Source organism: Macaca mulatta, chromosome 4, assembly GCF_049350105.2.
Source record: "Macaca mulatta isolate MMU2019108-1 chromosome 4, T2T-MMU8v2.0, whole genome shotgun sequence".
Lineage (NCBI taxonomy): Eukaryota > Metazoa > Chordata > Mammalia > Primates > Cercopithecidae > Macaca > Macaca mulatta.
The window spans coordinates 31,021,571-31,044,541 of NC_133409.1; the positions used below are offsets into that span (position 1 = coordinate 31,021,571).

Consider the following 22,971-nt stretch of genomic DNA (forward strand, 5'->3'; position numbering starts at 1 on the left):
AAAATGCTGATCTCCAGAGTTGTCCACAACAGACTGAGGTGTAATAGTTACGTTTTCAATGACAGTCACCTGAAACAATACTCTCTCAACCTTCTCCATAGAATCTACTTGAACAGATGAAAAGAGTATCCAGGGTCGCCTTTTCAAGGTTTCCTTGAAATCTTTTTTAAAAATTCATGCAACTTTTATAGTCTACTCTGTAATAGATACATGATTAAATATAAAAAATTAGTTTAGATTACCATTACATTAAGTGGGCCATCATGTGCCCTATTTATTTTGTGGTTTATTTACCTGACACGCTACCTTATATTCCTAGTGGTTTGAGAAGTATTGAAGTTTGGGTACGTTTAATTCAAGGTATTATATGGTTATTAATTTAGACTAAAGTTATAATGTATAAATCAGTTGTCTTTTTTTTGTATAGCTACATCATATAGTTTAGGTTATTTAAAAGAGGAATACTGGAAGATCACAGTGGCAGCTGATGACAGTTTATGTAATTTTTTATTTTGGATTGAATGAAAGAGTCCAGTAACATGAAGCTGATGAATGCATTAATCAGAATGGAGTGTCGCCAAAACTGAGGGTTTTAACTAAAGGACTGAAAGATTTTGAAGCTATGAAGGACAAAAGAACCATTAACTTTATGACAGTATTTTTTTAAACAAAGGAGATAATAGACACTGAGGTCACTTCAGAAAATGACTTATAGATGGCTTGAAGTGGAAGAAATTAGTCTTTATGATAAATAGTTTACATATTAGAATGATAGTAGTGTTACTGATCATAAACTCTGGTGTTTTGCTGGCATAATGCTGATGCCTATTTTCTTTATACATTATCCTTTCTCAGGATTAATGTTGTTACTGTGTTTTTCTTTTGCAGCTATTTGAATTAAAGTGTGTCTCTTCTGATTGACTTTTCCTTCTGAAATATTTTGTGATTTTTGCCTATCTCTTCCCAAAACTGTGTGTTCCCTTTTGATTAGAAGTATAAAAGGTTAGAGATTAGGTATGAAGCATTTAAAACAAAGGGTAAGATAGATAAAGGTAATAACCTCATTTATTGGTGAGAAAAACAAGGCATGGTGGCACTAAAGACATATTGAACATAAACTCAGTCTAGGTCTTCATACAATCCAGTACTTACCACCATCAAAGTATGTGTGTGTATCTGAGAGAAAGAGAGAGTCTTTTCAAAAATTATTTTGCATAGCAAGTCAGAAGGGAACCAATTTGCATTATTTATAAATTATGACTTAATTTGAGATACTTAAAAAAGACTCGGAGAAGCAGACAGCAGCCTGGTGATGCTGCATATCATGCTGCCTGAATTCAGTTTTCAGGTTCATTTGGTCCACTTAGTTCCACATGAATTTTCTTTTGCTGTTGGTGGTACTTTTTCTTGAGTTTACATCGTGGAGGGTCATTTTTCTTTTATACTTATGCAAATAAAATGATCTTGTTAAACGGGGTTTTTTGTTAAGTTAATGCTATCATAATAGTTTTAAACTATTGTTTCTGATAAACCATGAAAAAGCAAACATATCTTCCCCACTAGCTCCAGGAAAGCAGGCATTTAAGGTATCTGGATCCCGCATCTTATGGTTCTGTTTAGAAAGAACTATTTTATTTGCAGAAATAAGCAGTTCTCTGAAGACTGAGAGAACATATGTCTTTATGGTTCCAGCATGTTTTTAAACTATGCCAATAAAACAGTTTTTAAAGTACTAGTGCTAAAAGAATCTTTGGCATAGGTCAGTTGAAAACATAAATATAACTCAGGGATTCCAAGGTATGAATGATTTAGAGAAATGGGAAGTTTCTCATGTATATTTTTGTATTTTTTCCTCATTGTATGTTTTTATATTTTTCTTATTTATCATATAGTTATTTAACTTAGAATTATCTTTCTGGTGTTTTTCAAATTCACATGTAAACTTACGTCCTCTTTCCACTTTATGATCTAAGAATCTAACCCTGAGATTTTTAATGTGTATTTTTTACATAAGACATAAATGTACAATTTAGTAATTATAAAGTGAATGTCCATGTGCCTGCCACCAAGGTCAAGGTTATAGAATAATGCAGCACTCCAGAAGAACCCCCCTTTGTGGCCATTGTTAATCATAAATACCTCCCTCTGCAGTGTAACCACTATTCTGACTTTTATGGTAATCATTATCTTGCTTCTCTTTTGTAATATTGCCACTATTGAATTCATCCCTAAGCAATATAGTTTTGCTTGGTTTTGATCTTTGTATAAATGCATATTCGTTTTTATTAATTTTTATTTTAATGGATTATGGAAATTAAAAAAACTCACCTAGGAGAGGAGTAGTCTACATTAAAGTGACAGCATATATATGTGCATGCCTGCACATGTTTTGGTCTGCTACTCAAGAAGGTGTTAAACAAGATTTTTAGTTTTAATGAAATATTAGATACAGTAACTAATAAGCGGTCATTAAATGTTTATCCTAGTGTGTTGACTTTGTATTCTTTTATCATTTGAGATAAAGTTTTGAATTTTATCAAGTATAGATTCTAGCAGATAGCATGTAGAAAGTGTTAATACTTCTGTGTTGTCATCATAAGGACTAATATCCCCAATGCTTTTTTTATAATTATTAAGAAATTACGTATTGAGTGCCAGATGTCAAAGTTTAATCATTGTCACTCATGTTGAACACTCTAGATATGAAGATTTTAATATGTATTAAAATAAAATATTTTCATAGATTTTAGGTGACTTACTATCATGTAGTGACATTTTTAAAAAGTATAGATGATATGTAAATATCGAATTCAAGGATGAAGGTTTCCAGTGGTACCTTGTTCTCATTAAGAATAACGCTAGAGGTTTCTCTTGATAGTATTGGGTGCCAGACTTTTGACCTGCTTGTCCTTGGTTTGGAAATGGCCTAGTGCTGTTTATAGTTGTATAACTTTAGCACAAGTGGTTTCTATAGCTACTGTCCAGTACCAGATGTAGAACAGTGGGAAGCTTTGATAAGGAGAGCAGGATTTTTAAACAAAAGCCGGACATGGGTAATTACCCTGAAGCTGAACTGAGCCCCATTATATTCAGCACTGTCATTTAAATTTCATTTCACTCTCTGCTGATTACAAGAAAATAAACCGACCCATTGTTTTTCTCTTCCATCTCTTTGCCTTCTTCCTCACACCTTACTTAAGAATGTATATCGTAGCTTTAACTGGTTCCATGAATCTAAAAAGGTTTTCCCCACAAAATTAGATGAACACTACCAGTTTGGTGGCTTTCACTATGGTGACAGCATCACTGGTTTTTACTTATCATAGAATAAATTTCATAAGCCATTTGTATTCAAGCGTTTGCAATGAAACTGCTGTTTTGTATAAACTACTGTCACTTTGAGACTATAAATGACTTAAGGTTAATACTAGTGAGGTAGAAGAAATCATTATCTCATTATCAGGAACTGTCAGTGAGTAAAAGGACAGCTTAAACCTGACCTACAATTAAAATAGAAGCCATTTGGTTTTCTGCTGAATGACTATAGAGCTCTGAAACTTCATCCTCTAGAAAGTGGACGTATCGTATTTTTAAAGAATAGTGATTTTATAAATTGATGATCATCGTTAGATATTTTAACTGAAATTTCAGGAATTCTATTAAATTAACTCTTGGCAATGAAGGGACACCAGGAGAGAATTTTGTCTTCATCATTATATTGATAGGGAGTGGTGCAGGAGATGAGACTTCACAATGAAGCGAGTAGGAGCCAGTTTGTAGTAGAGGATGGGCATGGTGGTTGGGGCAAGGAGGATGATGAGGAAATTCATATCTGATAACTGCTGTTTGCTCTGTAAAGAAGCATGCACTTTTTTTTTTTTTTCTCTCTGAGAATAAATAAGCAGATACTAATGTAAGAATTGAGGATTGAGGACAGGTGAACTTTTAGAAAAGGTACTATGAGAAATAGGAAAAAAAAAAGCCATTTGCTTAACAATTTTTAGATTCATGTACTTTTCCTATTTTTGTATACTTTATTTCTCTTACTGAATTACGTCTTCCTTGAGAGGAAGGCCATAGTTTTCATCGCGTGACATGTGTTTATGAGACCATTTGTGTCAGGTCTTGGGGCTGAACAGACTAAGGCTTCTTATCCTTAGAAAACTTGCACATCAGGAGAAATGGCCACTCAAACCATATTCCAACATAGCATCTTGTGTTCTGTAGTGATCTGTGAGAAGTGTTGTTGAACATAGAAAAGCACCTACCTAAGGAGATGGTGCTTTTGAGGCAAGAGAGGTGGGGAATTTGGTTGGAAAGCCAAAAATTTAAGCAAGGTACAGAATGAGAGGCATTGTGGTACATGTGGGGAACCCTGGACTTCAGCGGAGCTGGAAATACTGAGCAGTGAGGGAGGAACAGCTGGAGATAACCTGGAAGACTAAAGAGAGGGAAGCCCAGTGTTGAGGGACCTTACCTGCTGTAGAGTTTCAAATTTATCCTGTTGGTAAAAGGGCAAGCCCATGAGGGATGTTTGGAAAATGGCAGAAGCTCTGTGTTCTGTGAAGGGCCTCTGAACTTCACTTTGTTAGTAAATTTGAGCTGTGGAAGGATACCTGTGATACCACTGAGGAGGTTCCTGGCATAGTCAGGCAAAAATGATGAGGCTATGAACCAAGGAAGCTAGAATAGAGATTGTAGAGGGCATGGCGGAATTGAGAATTTTCGGGGGAGGTAGATGTGGCAGGACTCTGACTAATTGGATAATTGGGGTGAGGGAGATGAGCTAGGGGTGAGGGAGATGAGCTAAGGGTGATATTTCAGAAATCTGGCTTGGGACAACTGAATGGATGATTGCTTTCTTGTATGTTTTTATTCCCCACCCTTACTCCCAGGACCATGGTGCAGTGCTGCTTTCTTAGGCCGCTATAATAATCTTCTACTGATTTTTCTGCTTCTGCAGTTTCTTCCTCCATTCCATGTCCTACATGGTGGCCAGAATACCTTTCAGAATATAAATAGATAAGGAAACTCCTCTACTTAAATCTCATCAGTGGCTTTCTGTGGAATTTAGAATAAAATTCAGAATCCTTTACATAACCTTTATGTCAGCCTGATCTACTTCTGACCTGTCCAGTCTCATCTTGTGCCACCTTCCCTTTTGCTTGCCAGTTGTTATCCACCCTGGTCGTCTTCTTTCAGGTCCCAGAATGGATTTACCTCCTGTTAGTCTCAGAGTCTTCTCACACACACTGCGTTTCCTCTTCCTAGAATGTTTTCTTCCCCTCTTTTCATATGAGTAAATTTAATTCATCCTTTAGGTCTCAGATAAATTTCACTTCCTTAGAGAAGCCTTTCTTGTCCTTTCCCTTCACCCCTTCTGAGTAGGTGTTTCCTTTTATTCTTACTGCACTCTTTTCTTCCCAGTGTTTAATCACGGTTTGTAAGTATATGTCTGGATGTATATTGTTTAACGTCTGTCTTTCCCACCACTATACAAGCTCTGTGAATTCACAGACCTTGACTCTCTTGCTCACCATGCAATAAATATTTATGGAAAGAATAGTAACTTTTAAGTGATTACTCTGGGCCATTCTAGTATAAAAACAATCATATCAGTGGTATTTAAATCATCCATTTGAAGGAAGAGTACGAACAGATAGTTATGGCTAGCCAAAAGTTTTCCGTTAGAAAATACATTGAATTTTATCATTACCCTGATACTACTCTTCAAAAATCACTAGGACAAAAACATTTTAATCCTATGATTCCTAGGCCTCATTTCTCATGAGAAGCAAACCAATAAAACAGCTGAATTGACATATTGTGGAAAATTATAACACCTTCCCTTTATTTAAGAAGGAGGTGATAAAAGAGAATAGCAAATACCTGGGAGAAGGCAGTAATTAGGAGGATAGTTTTATCTAAGTGGAATTCTCAATGAAGAATCTTTCGTATCTTGGAAGTCTGAGCAGTTTATGATGGTCAGTTTGAAAAAACTTTTTATATATATGCATTCTCACGGTATAATCCAGAGGGTCATGAGTTGCGTTTAAAGCATCAGTTTCAAATATGACTACAGAACATACAGCTTGATTTATTTTCTTGAGAATGAATTCCCCATTAGATTAAAATTTATTACAAGTGGCTGAAATACTTTTAGCATCATTTTTTGTTCTTTTTAATGCAGTATTTTTGATGTATAGTTGTAAACGTAAAGATTGACTTGAATAAGGTCACATTTATATACTTTTTCTTTCTTGTTCTAGAGAGTAATTTGGAATTTTAGGTTGGACACTGAGACAGTGTTACACGTTAGAATCACTGAGGTGAATATGTAGTCGTCTATTTCTCCATCATTCTTTAAAAATGAAATGGTGTGAATAAATGCTAACATTCCCTGAGGAAAAGGCCAGCCTGGTCATGTTGGGACTGTGGGACTCTAGATGTTTACAGCAATCCGGGACTCACAAACAGCTATCACAACAGGGTGCTCCTGGCAGATGTATGGTCTGCTGTGCTGTAAGCTATTTCAGTTCACATCAGAAAGTACTCCAAAGAAGGGTTACTATGCTCCAGCCAGTAGAGGGTAGTGTACACATAAAAGTAAACTACCGATTTGTAAGCCTGCCTTTGGTTTCTTTGGCAAGTGTGTTAAAATTCCTCGAGTGGTTTATGTTTAGAATTAGCAGTACTGATAGGACAGGAAATTGGCTGGGTGGGACAGTGGTTAAAGGAGTCCTGCCTAAAAGTTTAGATCTGAAATATGTGCTACCATAATGTTGCTGTTCAGTGAGGAATGTCCTCTAAATGTCAAACTCTATTTTGAATGACCCACTAATCTGCCATGTGGGAAATTAACTCTTTAGCCATTGTTTTGATGTAATTTCTACTAAAAAAAAAAAGAGAATCATAATGGGAAAAACATGAGTTTTGAAGTCTGATTTAGGCTACAATTCTGGCAATGCTACCTACCAGCTGTGTGATTTGTGGTAGATTGTTTAAACTCTTTAGCCTCCTTGTGTCCCTATCTGCAAAATTTAGATGATACTCTTCTGCAAAAAGATACAGAAAATTAAATAATTATGTAATAACACATAGTTGGTAGGAAATGTATCTTCCTTTCTTGAATCATAACTTGTATATTTCTTATAATGTTTACGATTGCTGATTGTCTTAAAAGGATCAATGATAGGGCTGAATGCTGTGTATCTTCCTTAGGTAGCCATTTATGGCTAACACAAATTTACCTACAGAAACTCTTCTGATTATAAAAAATGATAATAGTATAATCAATAGTCTTAATATTTTATTCATATCATCTTAATTACTACCAGTGGTTAAGAAATTTGGAAAGTGTAGTTGTTTTATCACCATAATCTTCTCTCTTGCCATTTCCTAATTCTTGTGTGTTTTTATTTTTCCATCAAATATGTTTTGCTTACTAAACATTGGCAGAACGCGGGTTTTATAATACGTAGATGATATCACAATGAATAGTGGTAGACAGATTTGGAAATGTTAGCAAAACCAAAAGTCAAACACTGGGGTGAGCTTGAGTTAATGGGGGAGATCAAAGATTGTATTTGCCGAGGATACTCTTCTCCTTTTAAGTAAGCACTTTGGCCTTTGAGATACTGTGCTGGAAAAAAAAAAACCTTGCAGATATTCCTGGTTGAGATGTGCAGGGAATGTGCATAGAGAAGAGTCATGAAAAGGTGATGAAAAATATGTAGAGTTGAGTATCATCATCTCAGATGTAAGCCCTGGCAAACTAAACTGAAGATAGGATGAAAGAGAGGTAGAGAGAAAAGAGAAAACAAAAATGAGTTTGCCATTTTATTTAGCATTAAGGGTAATATAAGTTCTGAATGCTGCGTATAGTTTATTTCATATGGTCTGGGTGTACTTTAAATGTGTATTGTTCATAGGTATGTGGTATTTATATGTACGATTATATGTGATATGTGTTGGACCATAGACATACTGAGTGTTTTGTGAGAAACGTTTTATGAACTATGGTCTTTCCACTTGAGTGAAAACAGTAGCCAAAGTCCTTGGAATGCCTTACTTGAAGCAGGACTTGTGCTGCTGGGTAATAGACTGGCGCCTGCCAAGTCTCTGGCTGCATAAGGGATTTGGAGCTTTTGGGTTTTCCAGAGTTTCTGTTATAAATGATATTGTGTTTTGCAATCAGGAGTCATTTGGTCTTCTAGAAAGGGGGCATTTTAGCACAGAACGCAAACATACACTTTACACTGATTCTGCTCTACTACCTGGGAAGTAAGAAAATAGGATTTTCCCCCGAGGAGTTGCATTTCTAAGGGTAATGATCTTTCCCAACTTCTTCAGTAGCATGTATGTCTTTGTCACTGTGTCCCCATAGCACTGAATAGAACAGATGGTCTTTTAAGGGCTTATTTTGCCTTTATTCTGAGAGGTCTAAACTATTACAATAAAGAATGTCTTAAGTAGTAAATGTTTTCTCAATAATCGTTAGCATACATTTTAATCATTACTTTTGGATTTTTCAGGCTTTTGCTGTTCATTCCCAGTCTCTGACTCTGATCTTTATATTCTCTGACTTTATTACCAATAGTTGCCCTATTTCTATCCCTCCGGTCAAAGACAAACTATTTTTTTTTTTTTTTTTTTTTGAGACGGAGTCTCGCTCTGTCGCCCAGGCTGGAGTGCAGTGGCCGGATCTCAGCTCACTGCAAGCTCCGCCTCCCAGGTTCACACCATTCTCGTGCCTCAGCCTCCCGAGTAGCTGGGACTACAGGCGCCTGCCACCTCGCCCGGCTAGTTTTTTGTATTTTTTAGTAGAGACGGGGTTTCATCGTGTTAGCCAGGATGGTCTCGATCTCCTGACCTCGTGATCCCCCCGTCTCGGCCTCCCAAAGTGCTGGGATTACAGGCTTGAGCCACCGCGCCCGGCAGACAAACTATTTTTTTAAGCCCTTCCTTTGGTCCATGGAGGAAGCCCATCTTCCGTTGTGCTTTGGGCTTTGTCTTCTGCCTCCCTCTTGTGAGCTGCATAACCACACCTTAGGTCAGCTAGGTACGCTAGTAACTGAGCCTGGTGGTCAGTTTGCTGGAATCATGTTTCTGTCCTACCTTAGTCTCCTTACTACTGCAGTTCTAGAATATTCCATGAAGTAATCCACAGGCAGTTCAAGGGGGAGAGGGAGGTGATCTTGCATGGCCTAGCGGGGCCATGAGAGTAGTGGACACAAGGGCAGAGCTGGGAAGTCCTTTATTGCTTGACTGTATTCTGATTCCCCTTGTACAGAAGAAAGTGAGATGTCATTCCGCAAAGTGATAGGTAATTTAATGTAAGTACCAAATACCAAGGGAAAAGTCTGAGAATTATGGACAATTTGAACTTACTTAGATTTTAGCCAAGTGGTTGGCATATTAAATTTGCACTTTAATAAATTAGATTTGGTCTCAGTATGGAGAATACACTAGAGAAGGAACCGCTGAAGGCAGGGCAGCTGTCCATTTAGGGAAAAGAGGCAAGGATGACGGAGGCCTAGATTAAATATTGGAGATATGAGTGGAGAGAAGTGGATTTGAGATGTTTAGGATATACAAGCTAAGATTTTAGGACTGACCAAATCTGAGAAGAGGGATTTGACCCAGGTTTCTGATTTTGATGACTGGATGGGGAACAATGCCAAGAATTGTGAGCATCAACATAGTAGCCGAAAAGATGGCAGCAACTGGACATAGCTTTAAAATAAAACCAAAGAAAAACATTCTGCCAGGATTAAGCTAACATAGCTCAGGAGGTGGTCAAGTTTTCTTGGTGATCTTACTGACATAAGGACAGATTTCGAATACCTGGAGGAGTAATTGATGGACTTCAGTCAGACTTTTGATAAAAGTTGAAGTAGTTGACATTAAATGGTGGAACATTGTTCTGTGTTGCCGTTGTCCTGGCACAGTCCTGATTATGTGGACCAGACTTGAGTCCACCTGTGGAGTCACCTGTTCTTTCAGGGTTTTGTTATCCTTCAGCTTCCCTGTGGTTCTTATACCTCCTCCTGATATGAAAAGTCTGTGCCATTGAAATATATCCTTAGTTAATAGGCCTTCATTAGTAAGACCTCTTATCCACTTCTACTCCTTTCTTGGTGGGCAGCTCAGCTGTCATGGCCTCAGTCCATCACCTATATTCTCAGAGCTCCTCCTGCTTCGTAAGTTGGGGAAAAAGGTAGCTCTTTTGGAGAAAACCTCATTACCTTGTAGTTAAGGGTGCAGTCTTTAGAGTCAAACAGATCTGTGTTCAGAGCCTAGCTCTGCCACTTACCAGGTGTATTATCTTGGGCCTGTACTCTTAAATAATTCCTCATCTGTAAAATGGTACTGATCTTTTACTTATTTCTTAGAACTGACAAGTTTTATTAGGTAGTACATATAAAGCATTTAGTATTGTTTTTGGTCCATACAAAACACCCAGCAAATGTTACCTTTCGTTTGGCATCTTTAGTTGTATACCTACACGTTGACTCTCTAAAATTGATCTTTTGGGGGATTGTATGTAGCCTGAAGTTATTAATAGTAACCTTTGACATGTTTTCATGTGCTTGCAGGAATTTGGAACTGTAATATACTTAGGTGCCATAAAATTTCAGTAGCTACCTATTTCTCTTTGATGAATCAGGAAATCTGGGCATGTTTAAGTTGTAATAATTGAGTTTTTGGTGTGATTTTAAAAACACATATGGCAAAAATAGTTTCTGAATGAACAAATGTGCCAACATTATTTTGGCTAAACCTGGATTTTTATTAATGCTAGGTATGATGGAAAAATGAAGGTACTCATTTTATACAGGCAAAAATATTTTTGCAAAAATGAAAAAATATTTTGAGGATTGTTATATTCCAGATATATTTTTGTATTTTTAGCTACCATTTTGATACTGAAATCAGGATAAAAAATCATGTTTTCCATTTAAGTCTCCACACTTGTCTTCAAAATCACATTAATCTAGGTGTAATTGAATATGAATTTATAGAAGTACATGGGAAATGAGATTTTATGTCTAATTAGATATTTTTCACAGTTGGATGAGAAGCCAGTGTTCCAGTGTTTCCTGCCAGGAACCTCAATTTTCTAAGCCAAAATATGTTTGACATTTTCACCCAGGTTGATATTACCATTAGATGTCAGTCTGAGCAGTAGTCCTTACTTGTCTGTGAAGTCTACAAGTGTGGAAATCTCTTGTTTAGCCTGTATCTTCATCTACTATGTTCACTTAAAGTTTCCACGAATTGTTTATTTCATTAACTGAATATGGAAATACCCCCAGACAATTTTGTGTTTCTGTATGACCTCACACAAATGTATTATTTTGTTGGTTCCCAACTTTTTCTTGAGTAGAAGCTTCCTTGTTTAGTAATTTTCTTTCTTTTTTTTTTTTTTTTTGAGACGGAGTCTCGCTCTGTCGCCCAGGCTGGAGTGCAGTGGCGCTGTCTCCGCTCACTGCAAGCTCCGCCTCCCGGGTTCACGCCATTCTCCTGCCTCAGCCTCCCGAATAGCTGGGACTACAGGCGCCGCCACTTCGCCCGGCTAGTTTTTTGTGTTTTCGGTAGAGACGGGGTTTCACCGTCTTAGCCAAGATGGTCTCGATCTCCTGACCTCGTGATCCGCCCACCTCGGCCTCCCAAAGTGCTGGGATTACAGGCGTGAGCCACCGCACCCGGCTGTTTAGTAATTTTTATCCATAGGCACAGATGACTCCAGCATGTGCTGAACTTGGAATCAGAAGAAAGTTATAGCCTTGGCTCTGTTACCTGGAACCATTCTCTTTGCCCTGAGGTAAAAGAAAGAAAGAAAGAAAAGAAATTTGTCCTCTGTTGGAGGACTTTTGTGAGGCTTTCATGAGGTAAATGAAAACACTTTGGATATCCAAGCATGATAAGGATGTAAAGTGATGGCATATTTCTAATTCAAGTAGTGAAGGAAAATAAATATGCACTAGAGGGTGAGATTTTGCTTAAGGTAAACAACTGCTTTGGTATAAGCTAACTAAAGAAATAATTTTTACATTTTGTATTTTCCAACCAAACAGAATCGGGACCAGTATTCACATCTACTAAGTGATCATTTTCTGCCATACCAAGGTCATAATTCCTTCCGTGAGAAATATTTTAGTGGGGTAACAAAAAGAATTGCCAAGGAAGAAAAATCCACCCAGGAATGAAAATTAAGATTTTGACAATAAAGAGAGAGTAAGAATTTGATTTAGAAAGACATCTGGATGTGAACTTTCATGTATGATCCAGAAAATATGTACTGTTTTAAAATATTTTATATAGAAAAGCTACAAAGTAAATTGGGCAATGCTTTTAAAGTTATCTTTGTTTTATAGACTTTTTTGTTGTATGTATTACAGTCTTTATAATCTTATTTAATGTATATTTGTACTTCCAAGTACTGATGGAGATGGACTCAAAACAGTTATTTTTTTACAATTAATCTACAAAGGGAGTTAATATTGTTGACTTTTAAAACATCTGCTGGATATATTATAAGCAATTAATAGTAATTAAGAATGTATTCATTTGGTAGATATGTTTATTTGGTTTTTGATGGTCATTGATTTACATTGCCACTAATAAACCATATTGAGAATTTCTAAAATTGTGTCATATCTAGTTGTCTTCAGGGGGGATGTGATGAGGGAAATAAATTTTTATTTAGAAATTCCAGACAAGGAAGTAATAACAGTGCTAATAGTGATGATAAGAAAGGCTAAGACCTGACAACCTAAAAAGATTCCAAACTCCTTAAGGCCTGTCTACATTCGAAGCTCTTTTGTACCTTGGATTTGCTCCTGCATTCCTAACCAGTGACTGTTGGTCAAGTTGACTACCCACAATTTTTGGTTTAGAAAGTAACTGATAGTTAAAAGCAGTAACAACAACACAAATGCTTGATGGTTCCCTAATAGTATTAAGCCTAATCAGTGCCCTTTGAAATAGAAGCTATATTTTTCTTGAAGGAGAAACTTTGCTGAGTCCACATTGTGTCCATCATGAAAATATCTTGCTTGAAAACCACTATACCCATTAATTCAGGATGCTAATAGCTTTCTTGCCTTTGGTGGTCAAATGTACCTCAGCAGGGTGGCAGTAAACGGATCTTCTCTCTCTAACCAGAGCCTATATTATTTATTATTATTATTATTTTAGTGTTACTGCTGACTTTTATGGACTCAGAGTATTAATGTGCGCGGCTTAGGACCTCTGAAAGCTCAGTGCTGCCCAAGTAAAGAGACATCAGGCTATCTGCTTTGGTCTCTCTCCTTTTCTTGTCTTGCAGCTCGGGATTTCAGCAGCAGATCTCAAACATTTCACTGATTCTTTTGTTTGGGTTTCTGGATGTGATTTGTGGTACACTAGGGGGAAATCTAAAAGTATTCAAGGATGATTTATTTTCAGTATTTCTGTTATAAACCATCTTATTTAAAATGTTTCAAGGTTACATGGGGGGTGAGTTTGAAACTTCGTCACTGACTCCATTTGGAATATGAGATTTTAGCTTAGCCCCTTTTTTGGGTGGTCACAAAAATTAGTCCAAATAGTTCTGGGAAGTTGCAATATTAATTTTAGTCACATTATCCTTAAAAATTATCCAGCACTTTAAAAAATATTTGAAATTATTTGTTATTATTACTAATTGAGGTCTTCTAAACTATAATTCCTATTATGAGGCTTATTTTCGTATTTAATCAGGAAGTTCACTTTCCCATTCCTGAAATGTCACTAGGCTCAGAGTATAATCTGTTTAGTTGGTACTCATAAATAAAAAAGAAACCTGATTACTTCCAAACTAATTTTGGTTTTAGAGCATAGGTCTCAAGCCCTCTTAACGAGAGAGTTTTATTTTTTGGCGTTAGGATCTTATTACTTTCAGCGTAAGTTACAGCAGATCATTTCCAGGATTGCTCTGGTTTTCTATGTTACCACTGTATTCCTCATGTGCTTATAGCAACAATATCACCTAGCAAATTGCCTGCATTTCAGATGGTCCTGTAGTCTGGATTTACGGTATAATCTGTGAAGGAATTCCAGGTGGTCTGTGGACTGGCCTATTTTAATGTTTATAATATGACAAAATCTGTAATTTTGTTCCTGGCGTATATTAAATATCCATAAAATCCAGACGGTTACCTTGGTGGTGTTTCCTCAGAAGTGCCTTCTTCCTGTCTATTCTGGTGAGTACTTTTTGCTGTGATAGCTGGGAGGGAATAGTGGAGTAGGTGGTCTTTGTGTTTAGCCGAAGTGGCCAGCAGATTTTAAACGTTTTAAAGCCACTTCCTGCCCAGGGTGACCCAGCTTTGGGCCAGCTTGCCACTGACTTCCTTATGACTAACTCTTTAAATACAAGGATTGAGCAATAAAATATTTTCAAACTGTTTAAGCTCTGGGAGGTAAGTCAGTATTGCCACTATTTCCTTGTTGAGAAAACTCACTCAAATATTGAGATTCCCTACATATTTAAGAAGACTGGCAATTATAAGTAAAAACAAAACAAAACAACAATAACCTTATTTCAAGTTTCGTAGGGGAAAGTAGAGTATGTGTTAACATCACAGGAGGCATTGTAGTGGGTGTGTTTATTTTATTGGGTTAGAGTTGTGCTTTAAAAGTTTGAGACATGGAAATAGCTTTTAAGGTAATATGTTTTATACTCGTAAATTAAAGAAGCAGGGATTTGACTTTTTTTCAACACCGGGAAATTAGATGTTGAGGTTGTGTTACATAGATGCCAATATAAGCAACTCTGGTTCTTGAATAAAAGTTCTTAGTCGTTTGGTGTTAGAAGAACTGCTGACATCTTATGCTGGAAATATTATCAAATATTCCTTATCCAAAGAGATATGGAATAAAACATAATGTTTCTCTGTTGAAAACTGAAGGTGACTTTTTTGGGAAATGATCTTATTTTCCATCCCATTGTAATAAATCTCCCTTGAAAAAGCACAGTGGAACTAAGCTCATGTTAATAGTTCTAATAGGAAAAAAATGCTTCGTAGATAAAGCAAGGCATAAATAAACTCATTAATGCATTGCAGTGGTGGAAATGGAGGTAAGTGTTGCCAAGGCAATTGATGACCTTATTGTTGACCTGCTTGACCAAAAGAGAATAAATTATACCAAAATAAGAACTTTGGCTCTTTTTGCTGGGTTATGGTTCTGTTCCATTATAAAGTTATTTAGAAAACTAAACACTTGCAAGAATCTTTGTTCTTAGAAGGATTGTATTCATAGAATAAGTGAAATCTACTTTGATTTCCAACTCACCCACTCCCATTTTTCTCAGATATTTATCAAGTAATGTGGTTTGTAATCCAAACAAAAAAAAGTGCCTTAATCCAGAACATACACATGGAGACAATAACAGCAGACTGATGGTGTTTGTACTTTACTAAAACATTGAGATCTTCTCTAAAACAGAGTGGTTTGAGAGCATAACATCTAGAGTGTAAAGAATTATAATGGAATGGTAAACATACTGTGATTCTATCTGGTCACAGAATCATAGAGACCAGCACATTCCTGTCTATCCTTTGGGGTGAAAAACTAGGGAATGTGACCCTTTTCCCTTAAAAGAGATCTGCCTTACAATGTTCATATGTTTCACTGTGTGGGATAAGCAAGTTGACATTTAGACATAACTGAGGCCAACCTGGAATTTGGCTCTTATCCCTTCCTTTATAAGCCGTTGTAGACAGGGCTCTTTGGGGGATGGAGGTTTAATTGTAATGGCAGTCTCTTAAGCCTGGGTCATGGAACAATATAGGGCTTAGCAGATGAATGTTAAGATAAGTCAGCTTCCCTTATGTAACTGTTAGCCCTATTTCTTGTGATATTAGGATGTGATTAGTATATTTTTGTTTTAAAATTTGAAAGTTCTTACTAAGATAATCATGTTGCAGTCATGCCAAAATGAATTGCCTAAAAAGGAACCTGTTTTGACCTCTATGACTTTAAAAATCTCTCCTTTAATCAAGCTTCCCTGGCTCTCTCCTGAGGATTTATCGGAAGAACTCCATTTTGGCTAATGTGCAGCAGTAAAGATTAGCTGGGCTTATGTGTGAAGTTAGTCAAATTAAAAGAAAAGGAAAAGGCTGAGGAGAAAATTAAAATTGAAAATGTAAATGGTACTTATGATATTGGAGTTGTGCTTTGATGGACTGCCAAAGTAATGTGTTGTAAGTTGGGGAAGTGGGTCAAGATGGGCAGAGTTGTTATTGGTGAGTTTTAAAAATCTTTAAGAGTCCCTTAATGTTTGTGTATAAATCTTGGAGTATCTCACCACAAGTTGGAGTGAATTCTGCACAAAGAGCAAAATGGCCTTTGCATTTTTCCATTTTTCTACAATTTATACCAATTGAGAAGCAATTCTCCATAGATCTCTTGCATTTCTATGTGTCTTTCTAAGGAAGGCACAGACTTCTTGTATCCTGTACTGTCTTTTTGAGGATATTTGTATAGTGAACAATCTTGGAAGATACAGTGTCTTTCTCTCCCCTGTCTCGCCCTCCCTTTTAACTTCCAGAGCAGAGGTTTAAGTTTGTGTACAACCTCGGAAGATAGTGTCTTCCCTTCAGAGTAAAGGCATGCTTACTGCCCATTATAAAAGATTGAGTTCCGTAAGCTTAAGATTTCTTCTTTGTAATAAAACCTACTGTAAGTGCAGGCACCCATCTGGGCCTAATCTGGTCACTCTTCTGGGACTTGGGTATAAGGAATAACTGATTTTTAAAATGCTGATTATCAGGGCAGGCACCGTGGTTCATGCCTTTAATCCCAGCACTTTGGGAGGCCGAGGCAGATGGATCACCTGAGGTCAGGAGTTCGAGATCAGCCTGGCCAACATGGCAAAACCCCATCTCTACTAAAAATACAAAAATTACCCAGGCGTGGTGTGGTACACGCCTGTAATCCCAGCTACTCCGGAGGCTGAGAAGTGAAAATTGCTTGAACCTGGGAGGTGGAGATTGCAGTGAGCTGAGATTACACCACTGCACTCCAGCCTGGGTGACAGAGCGAGACTCCATCTCAAAAAAAAAAAAAAAAAAAAAAAAAAAAAAAAAAAAAGGATTATCATGCCCTGCTTACTGTACCATAAGTAATAAAGTTCTTTGTATGTGACCTACGGGTATGTCTTTTACCAGTGTCGATGAATATGGCAGGCGCTTGCAATAGAGCAAAATCTCAGACCCTTCACAGTTCTTGATGGATTTTGATCATGAGGATGGGATGCGGACAGACACATAGCTTTCTGGAAGAGGAGGAGGGCTTTGGGGCTCATTAATAGGATTCATAGGAAGTCCTTAGTAATTGTTAGCAAGCATGTTGACCAAATTTCATGATCAACCTGATGATACATGGTCCTCAACTTCATTGCCTGTTAATGAGGAGCAAATGGGACAGTGGTTGCAGGCCAAGTATCAGAAAGTAGGTCCAGTGATAGCTACCCAAATGGTTCCTTGTTTTTTGCTAACCCTTTTCTGGGCATGGGGAGAGGTGTTTCCTCACCAGTTTGCCAGTTAGCTTCAAGTCCACCCCACTGTAAAAATTAGTACTAAGATATATCCTGGGTGGGCTGAAGGGTGTACCTCCTTAGACAATAGGTGAATCATTAGAACTTTGGTTGTTTTGCTTGGGACATATGGTGGCAGGGCACATCATGGTTGTTAAGGAACAAGGGCAACAAGTGGCCTATTTTGTGGCTCAGCTCCTCCTGGCAGTCTGTCATGCCAGACTTAACATCCATTCAGAGAAAATAAAGGATTTTTGTTTCCAGTGGGTCTTGGTTGCTTTCAGAGAGCATTGGCATCTCAGGGATATATCCCTGAGACAAACTCCTGTTAGAAAGGATAGAGAGGCATTAACTAGTATTTGGTCTTTTACTGCCCTGAATTGAGTTTACTATGCTGATGAAGGCGACCTACTGAAGAATGAGAAACTGACCCAGAGAATTCTAGATAAATTCTTGCAGTTGGCCCCCCAACCTTGGAAAAGTACTCTACCTTTTATGTTAAAGCTAGGCCAGAACTTAAGAGATATTTCTTGGTAATGGTGAAGATGCTGTTAATTAAGATGAACTCCTAAAAAAAGAAAAATGTCAATGTAAGTCAAGCTAGAGTCAGGTAAAGGACACAAACCCAGTGGCTTCAGTCTGAAGACCATGTGTCCATGGTTGCTGAGTCAAAGGGTCCCCAGTGCCAAAACATTGTCAGATTTTGCTTTGTTTTGGGGACCAAAATCATTGGAATTTCATTTATTTGAGCTCCAAGCAGCTGCTATACTACTCAATACTAAAAGTAGATGTAAAGCCTTGCATACTGGCATGGAACCTCCCACCCCAACCCCATGTTCCCTCGTTTCTCCCTCCACCTTTAACCTGACATCAGCTGCTTTAAGGAGAAAGATGGTTAGGGATGGGGCCCAGGACTTCTTATCTCAAAGGAGGACCAACCACCACAAGTACCCATCTGAATATGCTGGGGGACTTTATAGGAGAAAGGGGTGCAAACTTTTATGGCTGTGTTGAACACAGGTGCCCAGTTCACCATCTTACACAGTCCTGCGGGGGAAGGGTCCACTCAGTTTCAACTGATAGGGTTTGGGCAAAGTTCATAATAGGAAAGGAAAGTTAACATGACTTTGTGGGTATAGCGTGTTGAACCAATTCAATGCACTGTTGTTCTTTTTGCATCTGAATATATAGCAGAAAATGACATGTTCTATGCTTGACCTTTTCTGCCCCATAAGTGCTAGAGCCCAACAAGAAAGAGCCCTGTTTAGATAGGTACTGGTATCTTTGAGGCTACACAAACCTAATGATACCTTTGAGCTACAGAATATCCCGTAACTGATTACTTTGCTGATTGGAGACCCTGGTAAAAGGAGACACCCTTCATCCAGAGATGCCCTTGGAGTTTTGGATGCCTGGACTCCTTGACATGGCTGGCAAGGTACATGCCTTCTGAAAAACAACTAAGTATTAGCTACTACTGATGTGGACCGAGGGCAGGGAAATTCTGGGTAGAAGAGGGCAGTGCCCTGACAAAGGCTCCACCCTCAAGCCCAGAAACCCACGGCCCTAATTGGGAACAGGCATTCCTGTTTTTGTGCCCAAATGTTGCCTTTTGGCCTGCCATTCCCCCTTATCCTGTACCCATATAAACCCTAAACTCCAGATTCCACAAGCAGAAGAGTGGCAGAGAAGAAGAGAAGCATCTGAACGTCAAGAGGAGTTTGGCTGGAGACGGTTGGAGAGAAGATTGGTTGCAGGATGGCTGAACTCCAGGGGAAGATCATCCTCCCACTCCATCCCCTTTACAGCTCCCCATCCACCCCACTGACAGCCACCTCCACCACTCAATTAAAGCCCCACATTCACCATCCTTCAAGTTTGTGTGTGACCTGATTCTTCTTGCATGCCGGACAAGGACCCGGGTATCAAGAGGGCAGGGTGTAAAAGACTGTCACCCTGACTCTCCACTGAGCTGGTTTAACACTTAGCTGTCCACAGACGGCAACTGCTAAAAGACCATTAATTGTAACACACGCCTAGACGCTACTGTGGGGCTGTAGCCCAAAAGCGCTCGCCCCAGCTCCTGCATCTGCCTGTCTGCGTGCTCCCCTTCCCATAAGGGGTTTGAGCCACACCCCTGTCGCAAGTTCCGTGAAGGAGTCAGGCAACTCTCCTGTTTCACTACTGGGCTTCTATCAAAACTGAACACTTGAGCCATCCAGTCTGCCGTTCCCTTTTTGGAGTAGATCAAACAGACCTCACGACTACTAAAGTGGAAAGGGTCCAACTGGCCTTGCTTGTCATAGAAAATCATTATATGCAATAATCATTAATGCAACAGACCTAGCCCCAGTGGCATCTTGGATTTACATGAAAAAGTGGCAGCTAATCCTTTGGGGAAAACTTTATTGTCTATTCCATTGCCTGAAACAAAGCCCCTGGCTTAGCACCCTCATTTCATAAAGGTTACATGTAGGGGATTTAAAAACATATTTAGGTGGCATTTAGGAGATTCCTCGAAATGCCTGTTGCTTCTTTCACTGACAGATTGGCTAGCTGAAAATCAGTGCCATTTCAATGGACTGCTATGACTGTTCAACCTCAGTGCCAGGTAGCAGAACTGAAAATGGATGTAGTTGATCTGGTCATTAAGTAGAATTCAAGGCCATTCTCAAAGCTCTGACCAATACCCTCCTTGAGGAGCCTTGTAATGTTTTTACTGACTGTTAGGTTGTTGCTAAAGACCTATGGTTTGATCTGCCACTTGGAAAACTACAGATTTGCAAATTGAAGACATCCTTCTTTAGGGACTTCAAACAGCGGAAACAAATTGTGGTGGCTAATAGAACTGTTGGGGTCATTCATATTGACATCCATTGTAAAGTCTCATTCTCTGAAGAGACCAGCTAGAATCACTCGGTTAGCTAGCACCACCTCAATTGCCATCATTGCTGCCTGGATCCCTTATTGTGCTGGACATGGCAACACATCCACTGTTATAGACAGGGTATAAGTAAAGTACTCGATGTTTCTGATGCAAAGGCTACCATTTGGTGCTAGACTTGTGACTCCTGCCAAAAGTTGACCTTGTTGCCTCTTGGTAAGGAAGAACACACTGCATGGGGTGTTTTCTCCACTGCTCCTGGCAGATTGATTACCTCAGACCTTCCGCCACCCCTCTTTAGAGCTACTGGTTGTTCATCAATGCTATTGACACTTTCTCAGGTTACAGGGTTGCTGTTCCAGTGCAATCATTTGACTCCAGCCACACCACTTTGGCCCTTGAAACTAATCTTTGTCATGTGTTTGACTTTCTGGATCATTTCATATGACAACGATACACCTTTTATTGCTAAAGCCACTCAGTCATGGGCTACAGTCAAGACATTTGACAGACTTTCCATACTTCCTACCATCCACAGGCATCTGGAATTTGCGAGCTTTGGAAATTTGCTCTACATTTGTTCTGTATTTTCTCTGGCAACCCTTTGCCAAACCTTCACAGAAAGGCTCAGCACATTGCTCAAAAGTTACCTCTCAACAGGGCAGTCTTCTGTCCTTTGTGGGATGCGTAAATCTTTTAATTGATGGTTTTAACTCAGACAATTGGTGATAAATAGTTTGAGTCTCAGGCCGAGAAGATTTTCCAAAACCAGCACCCGAGAGAGTTGTAACAATCAGTTGAAAAGGATCACTTTACCTAGTATGCTTTATTATTGATGTTGAAGCAGGCAAATAAATATTCTAGTTGACCTATTATCTTCAATTTTCTTTCTCTTTACATTTTTCTATAGATTCCAAGAGTTAATTTTTTTTTCTATTTTAATGTCAATTGTTGTTCCTCTGTAATAGTTGTATGTGTTACTCTATTTTTCCTGTAATACATGTTCTAACGCTTGTCTATTGGTGATTGGTTGATGTCTGTGGGAGTTTCATGCATGGATTTAAATAATGACAAAGGAATTTACAGTCTGGTTGGGGTGATGAGACCTACACATAAAAAGATAGTTAACACAAGGCAGAATGAATTAAGTACCCAGGAGAAGCCTCAATGGAGTTTGGAAGGATGAGAATTTTCTTCAGAGTAGAATATTTAATAAAGATTTCACAGAAGGTGTGGTGCTTAAGCCAGAACATTACACACTTTTTAAAAACTCAGTTAAGTGGAGAGAGGAAAGAAGAACATTTCAGATTGGAGTTGTGTGTGAATAGTGTGAGGAAAGTTCAGATGTGAGAATGCGTGAGTCAAGTTCAGAAGATGATAGGTACTAACTAGACTAGAGGGAAGGGTTCATGTGTATGATGGTGGGAGAGGACTTTGAAGAAAGTAGGCTGGGGTCATGTTGCTAAAGACCTTGAATGTCAGTCTAAAGAAATTGTATTAATAATTATAGACAGACTGGACATGGTGGCTCATCATGCCTGTAATCCCAGCACTTTGGGAGGTGGAGGTAGGCACATCACTTGAGGTCAGGAGTTTGAGACTAGCCTGGCCAACATAGTGAAACACCGTCTCTGCTAAAAATACAAAAATTAGCTGGGTGTGGTGGCACACGCCTGTAGTCCCAGTTACTGGGGAGGCTGAGGCAGGAGAATCGCTTGAATCTGGGAGGCGGAGGTTGCAGTGAGCCGAGATTGCACCACTGCACTCCAGCCTGGACAACAGAGCAAGATTTCATCTCAAAAAAAAAAAAAAAAAAAAAAAAAAAAAAAGACAATAGAAAGTTGTCATGGGACTAAAGATTTGAGAATAGGGACTGATTTCAGAAAGGTGATTTGGGGTGTTGGTTGCAGTGGCTCACACCTGTATCCTCAGAGCTTTGAGAGGCTGAGGCAGGAGGATCACTTGGGGCCAGGATTATGAGACCAGCCTGGGCAACATAGTGAGGCCCTGTAATTACAAAAATAAAATTGGCCAGGTGTGGTGGCACATGCCTGCAGTGCTAGCTACTCAGCAGGTTGAGGTGGGAAGATCACTTGATCCCAGGAGTTCGAGGTTACAGTAAACTATGATTGTGCCACTGTACTCCAGTGTGGGCAACAGAGTGAGATGTGGTCTCAAAAACAAAAAAAGTGATTTTGGCAATGGAATGCAGGATGTGCTTGACACAGGTCAGGAGGTAAATAAATAGTCCGTGTGAGAATCTGAACCAACAGTGGGAATAGACCACAGAGACAGATGGAAGACACAATACTCATCTATTCATTCATTCAACAGATATTTTGTCCACATTGGTATGCTAGGCACTACAGGGTCAAAGATAAGAAATGATAATCCCTACCCTGAAGAAGCTTGGAACCTTCAGTAGTTGTAGAGATAAATAATCCTAGCAAGGCATCAAGTGCAGTGAGATATAGGGGGGCCCTGTGGGAACATGCAGGCAAGGAATCCAGCCTGCCCTGGGTCT

General features: G+C 38.7%; 1 protein-coding gene across 2 annotated transcripts in view; it reads left to right on the forward strand.

The window, feature by feature from the left end:
• Nucleotides 1–12,652, forward strand: part of TRMT11 (tRNA methyltransferase 11 homolog) — a 55,987-nt gene extending 43,335 nt beyond the window's left edge. Inside the window, 1 exon segment of one of the 2 annotated variants that reach the window (NM_001258056.1) lies at nucleotides 12,081–12,350. In NM_001258056.1, the coding sequence (NP_001244985.1) occupies nucleotides 12,081–12,212 (132 nt within the window). In that variant the 3' untranslated portion in view covers nucleotides 12,213–12,350. 2 annotated transcript variants of the gene reach the window in all.
• The last annotated feature ends 10,319 nt before the right edge of the window (nucleotides 12,653–22,971 follow it).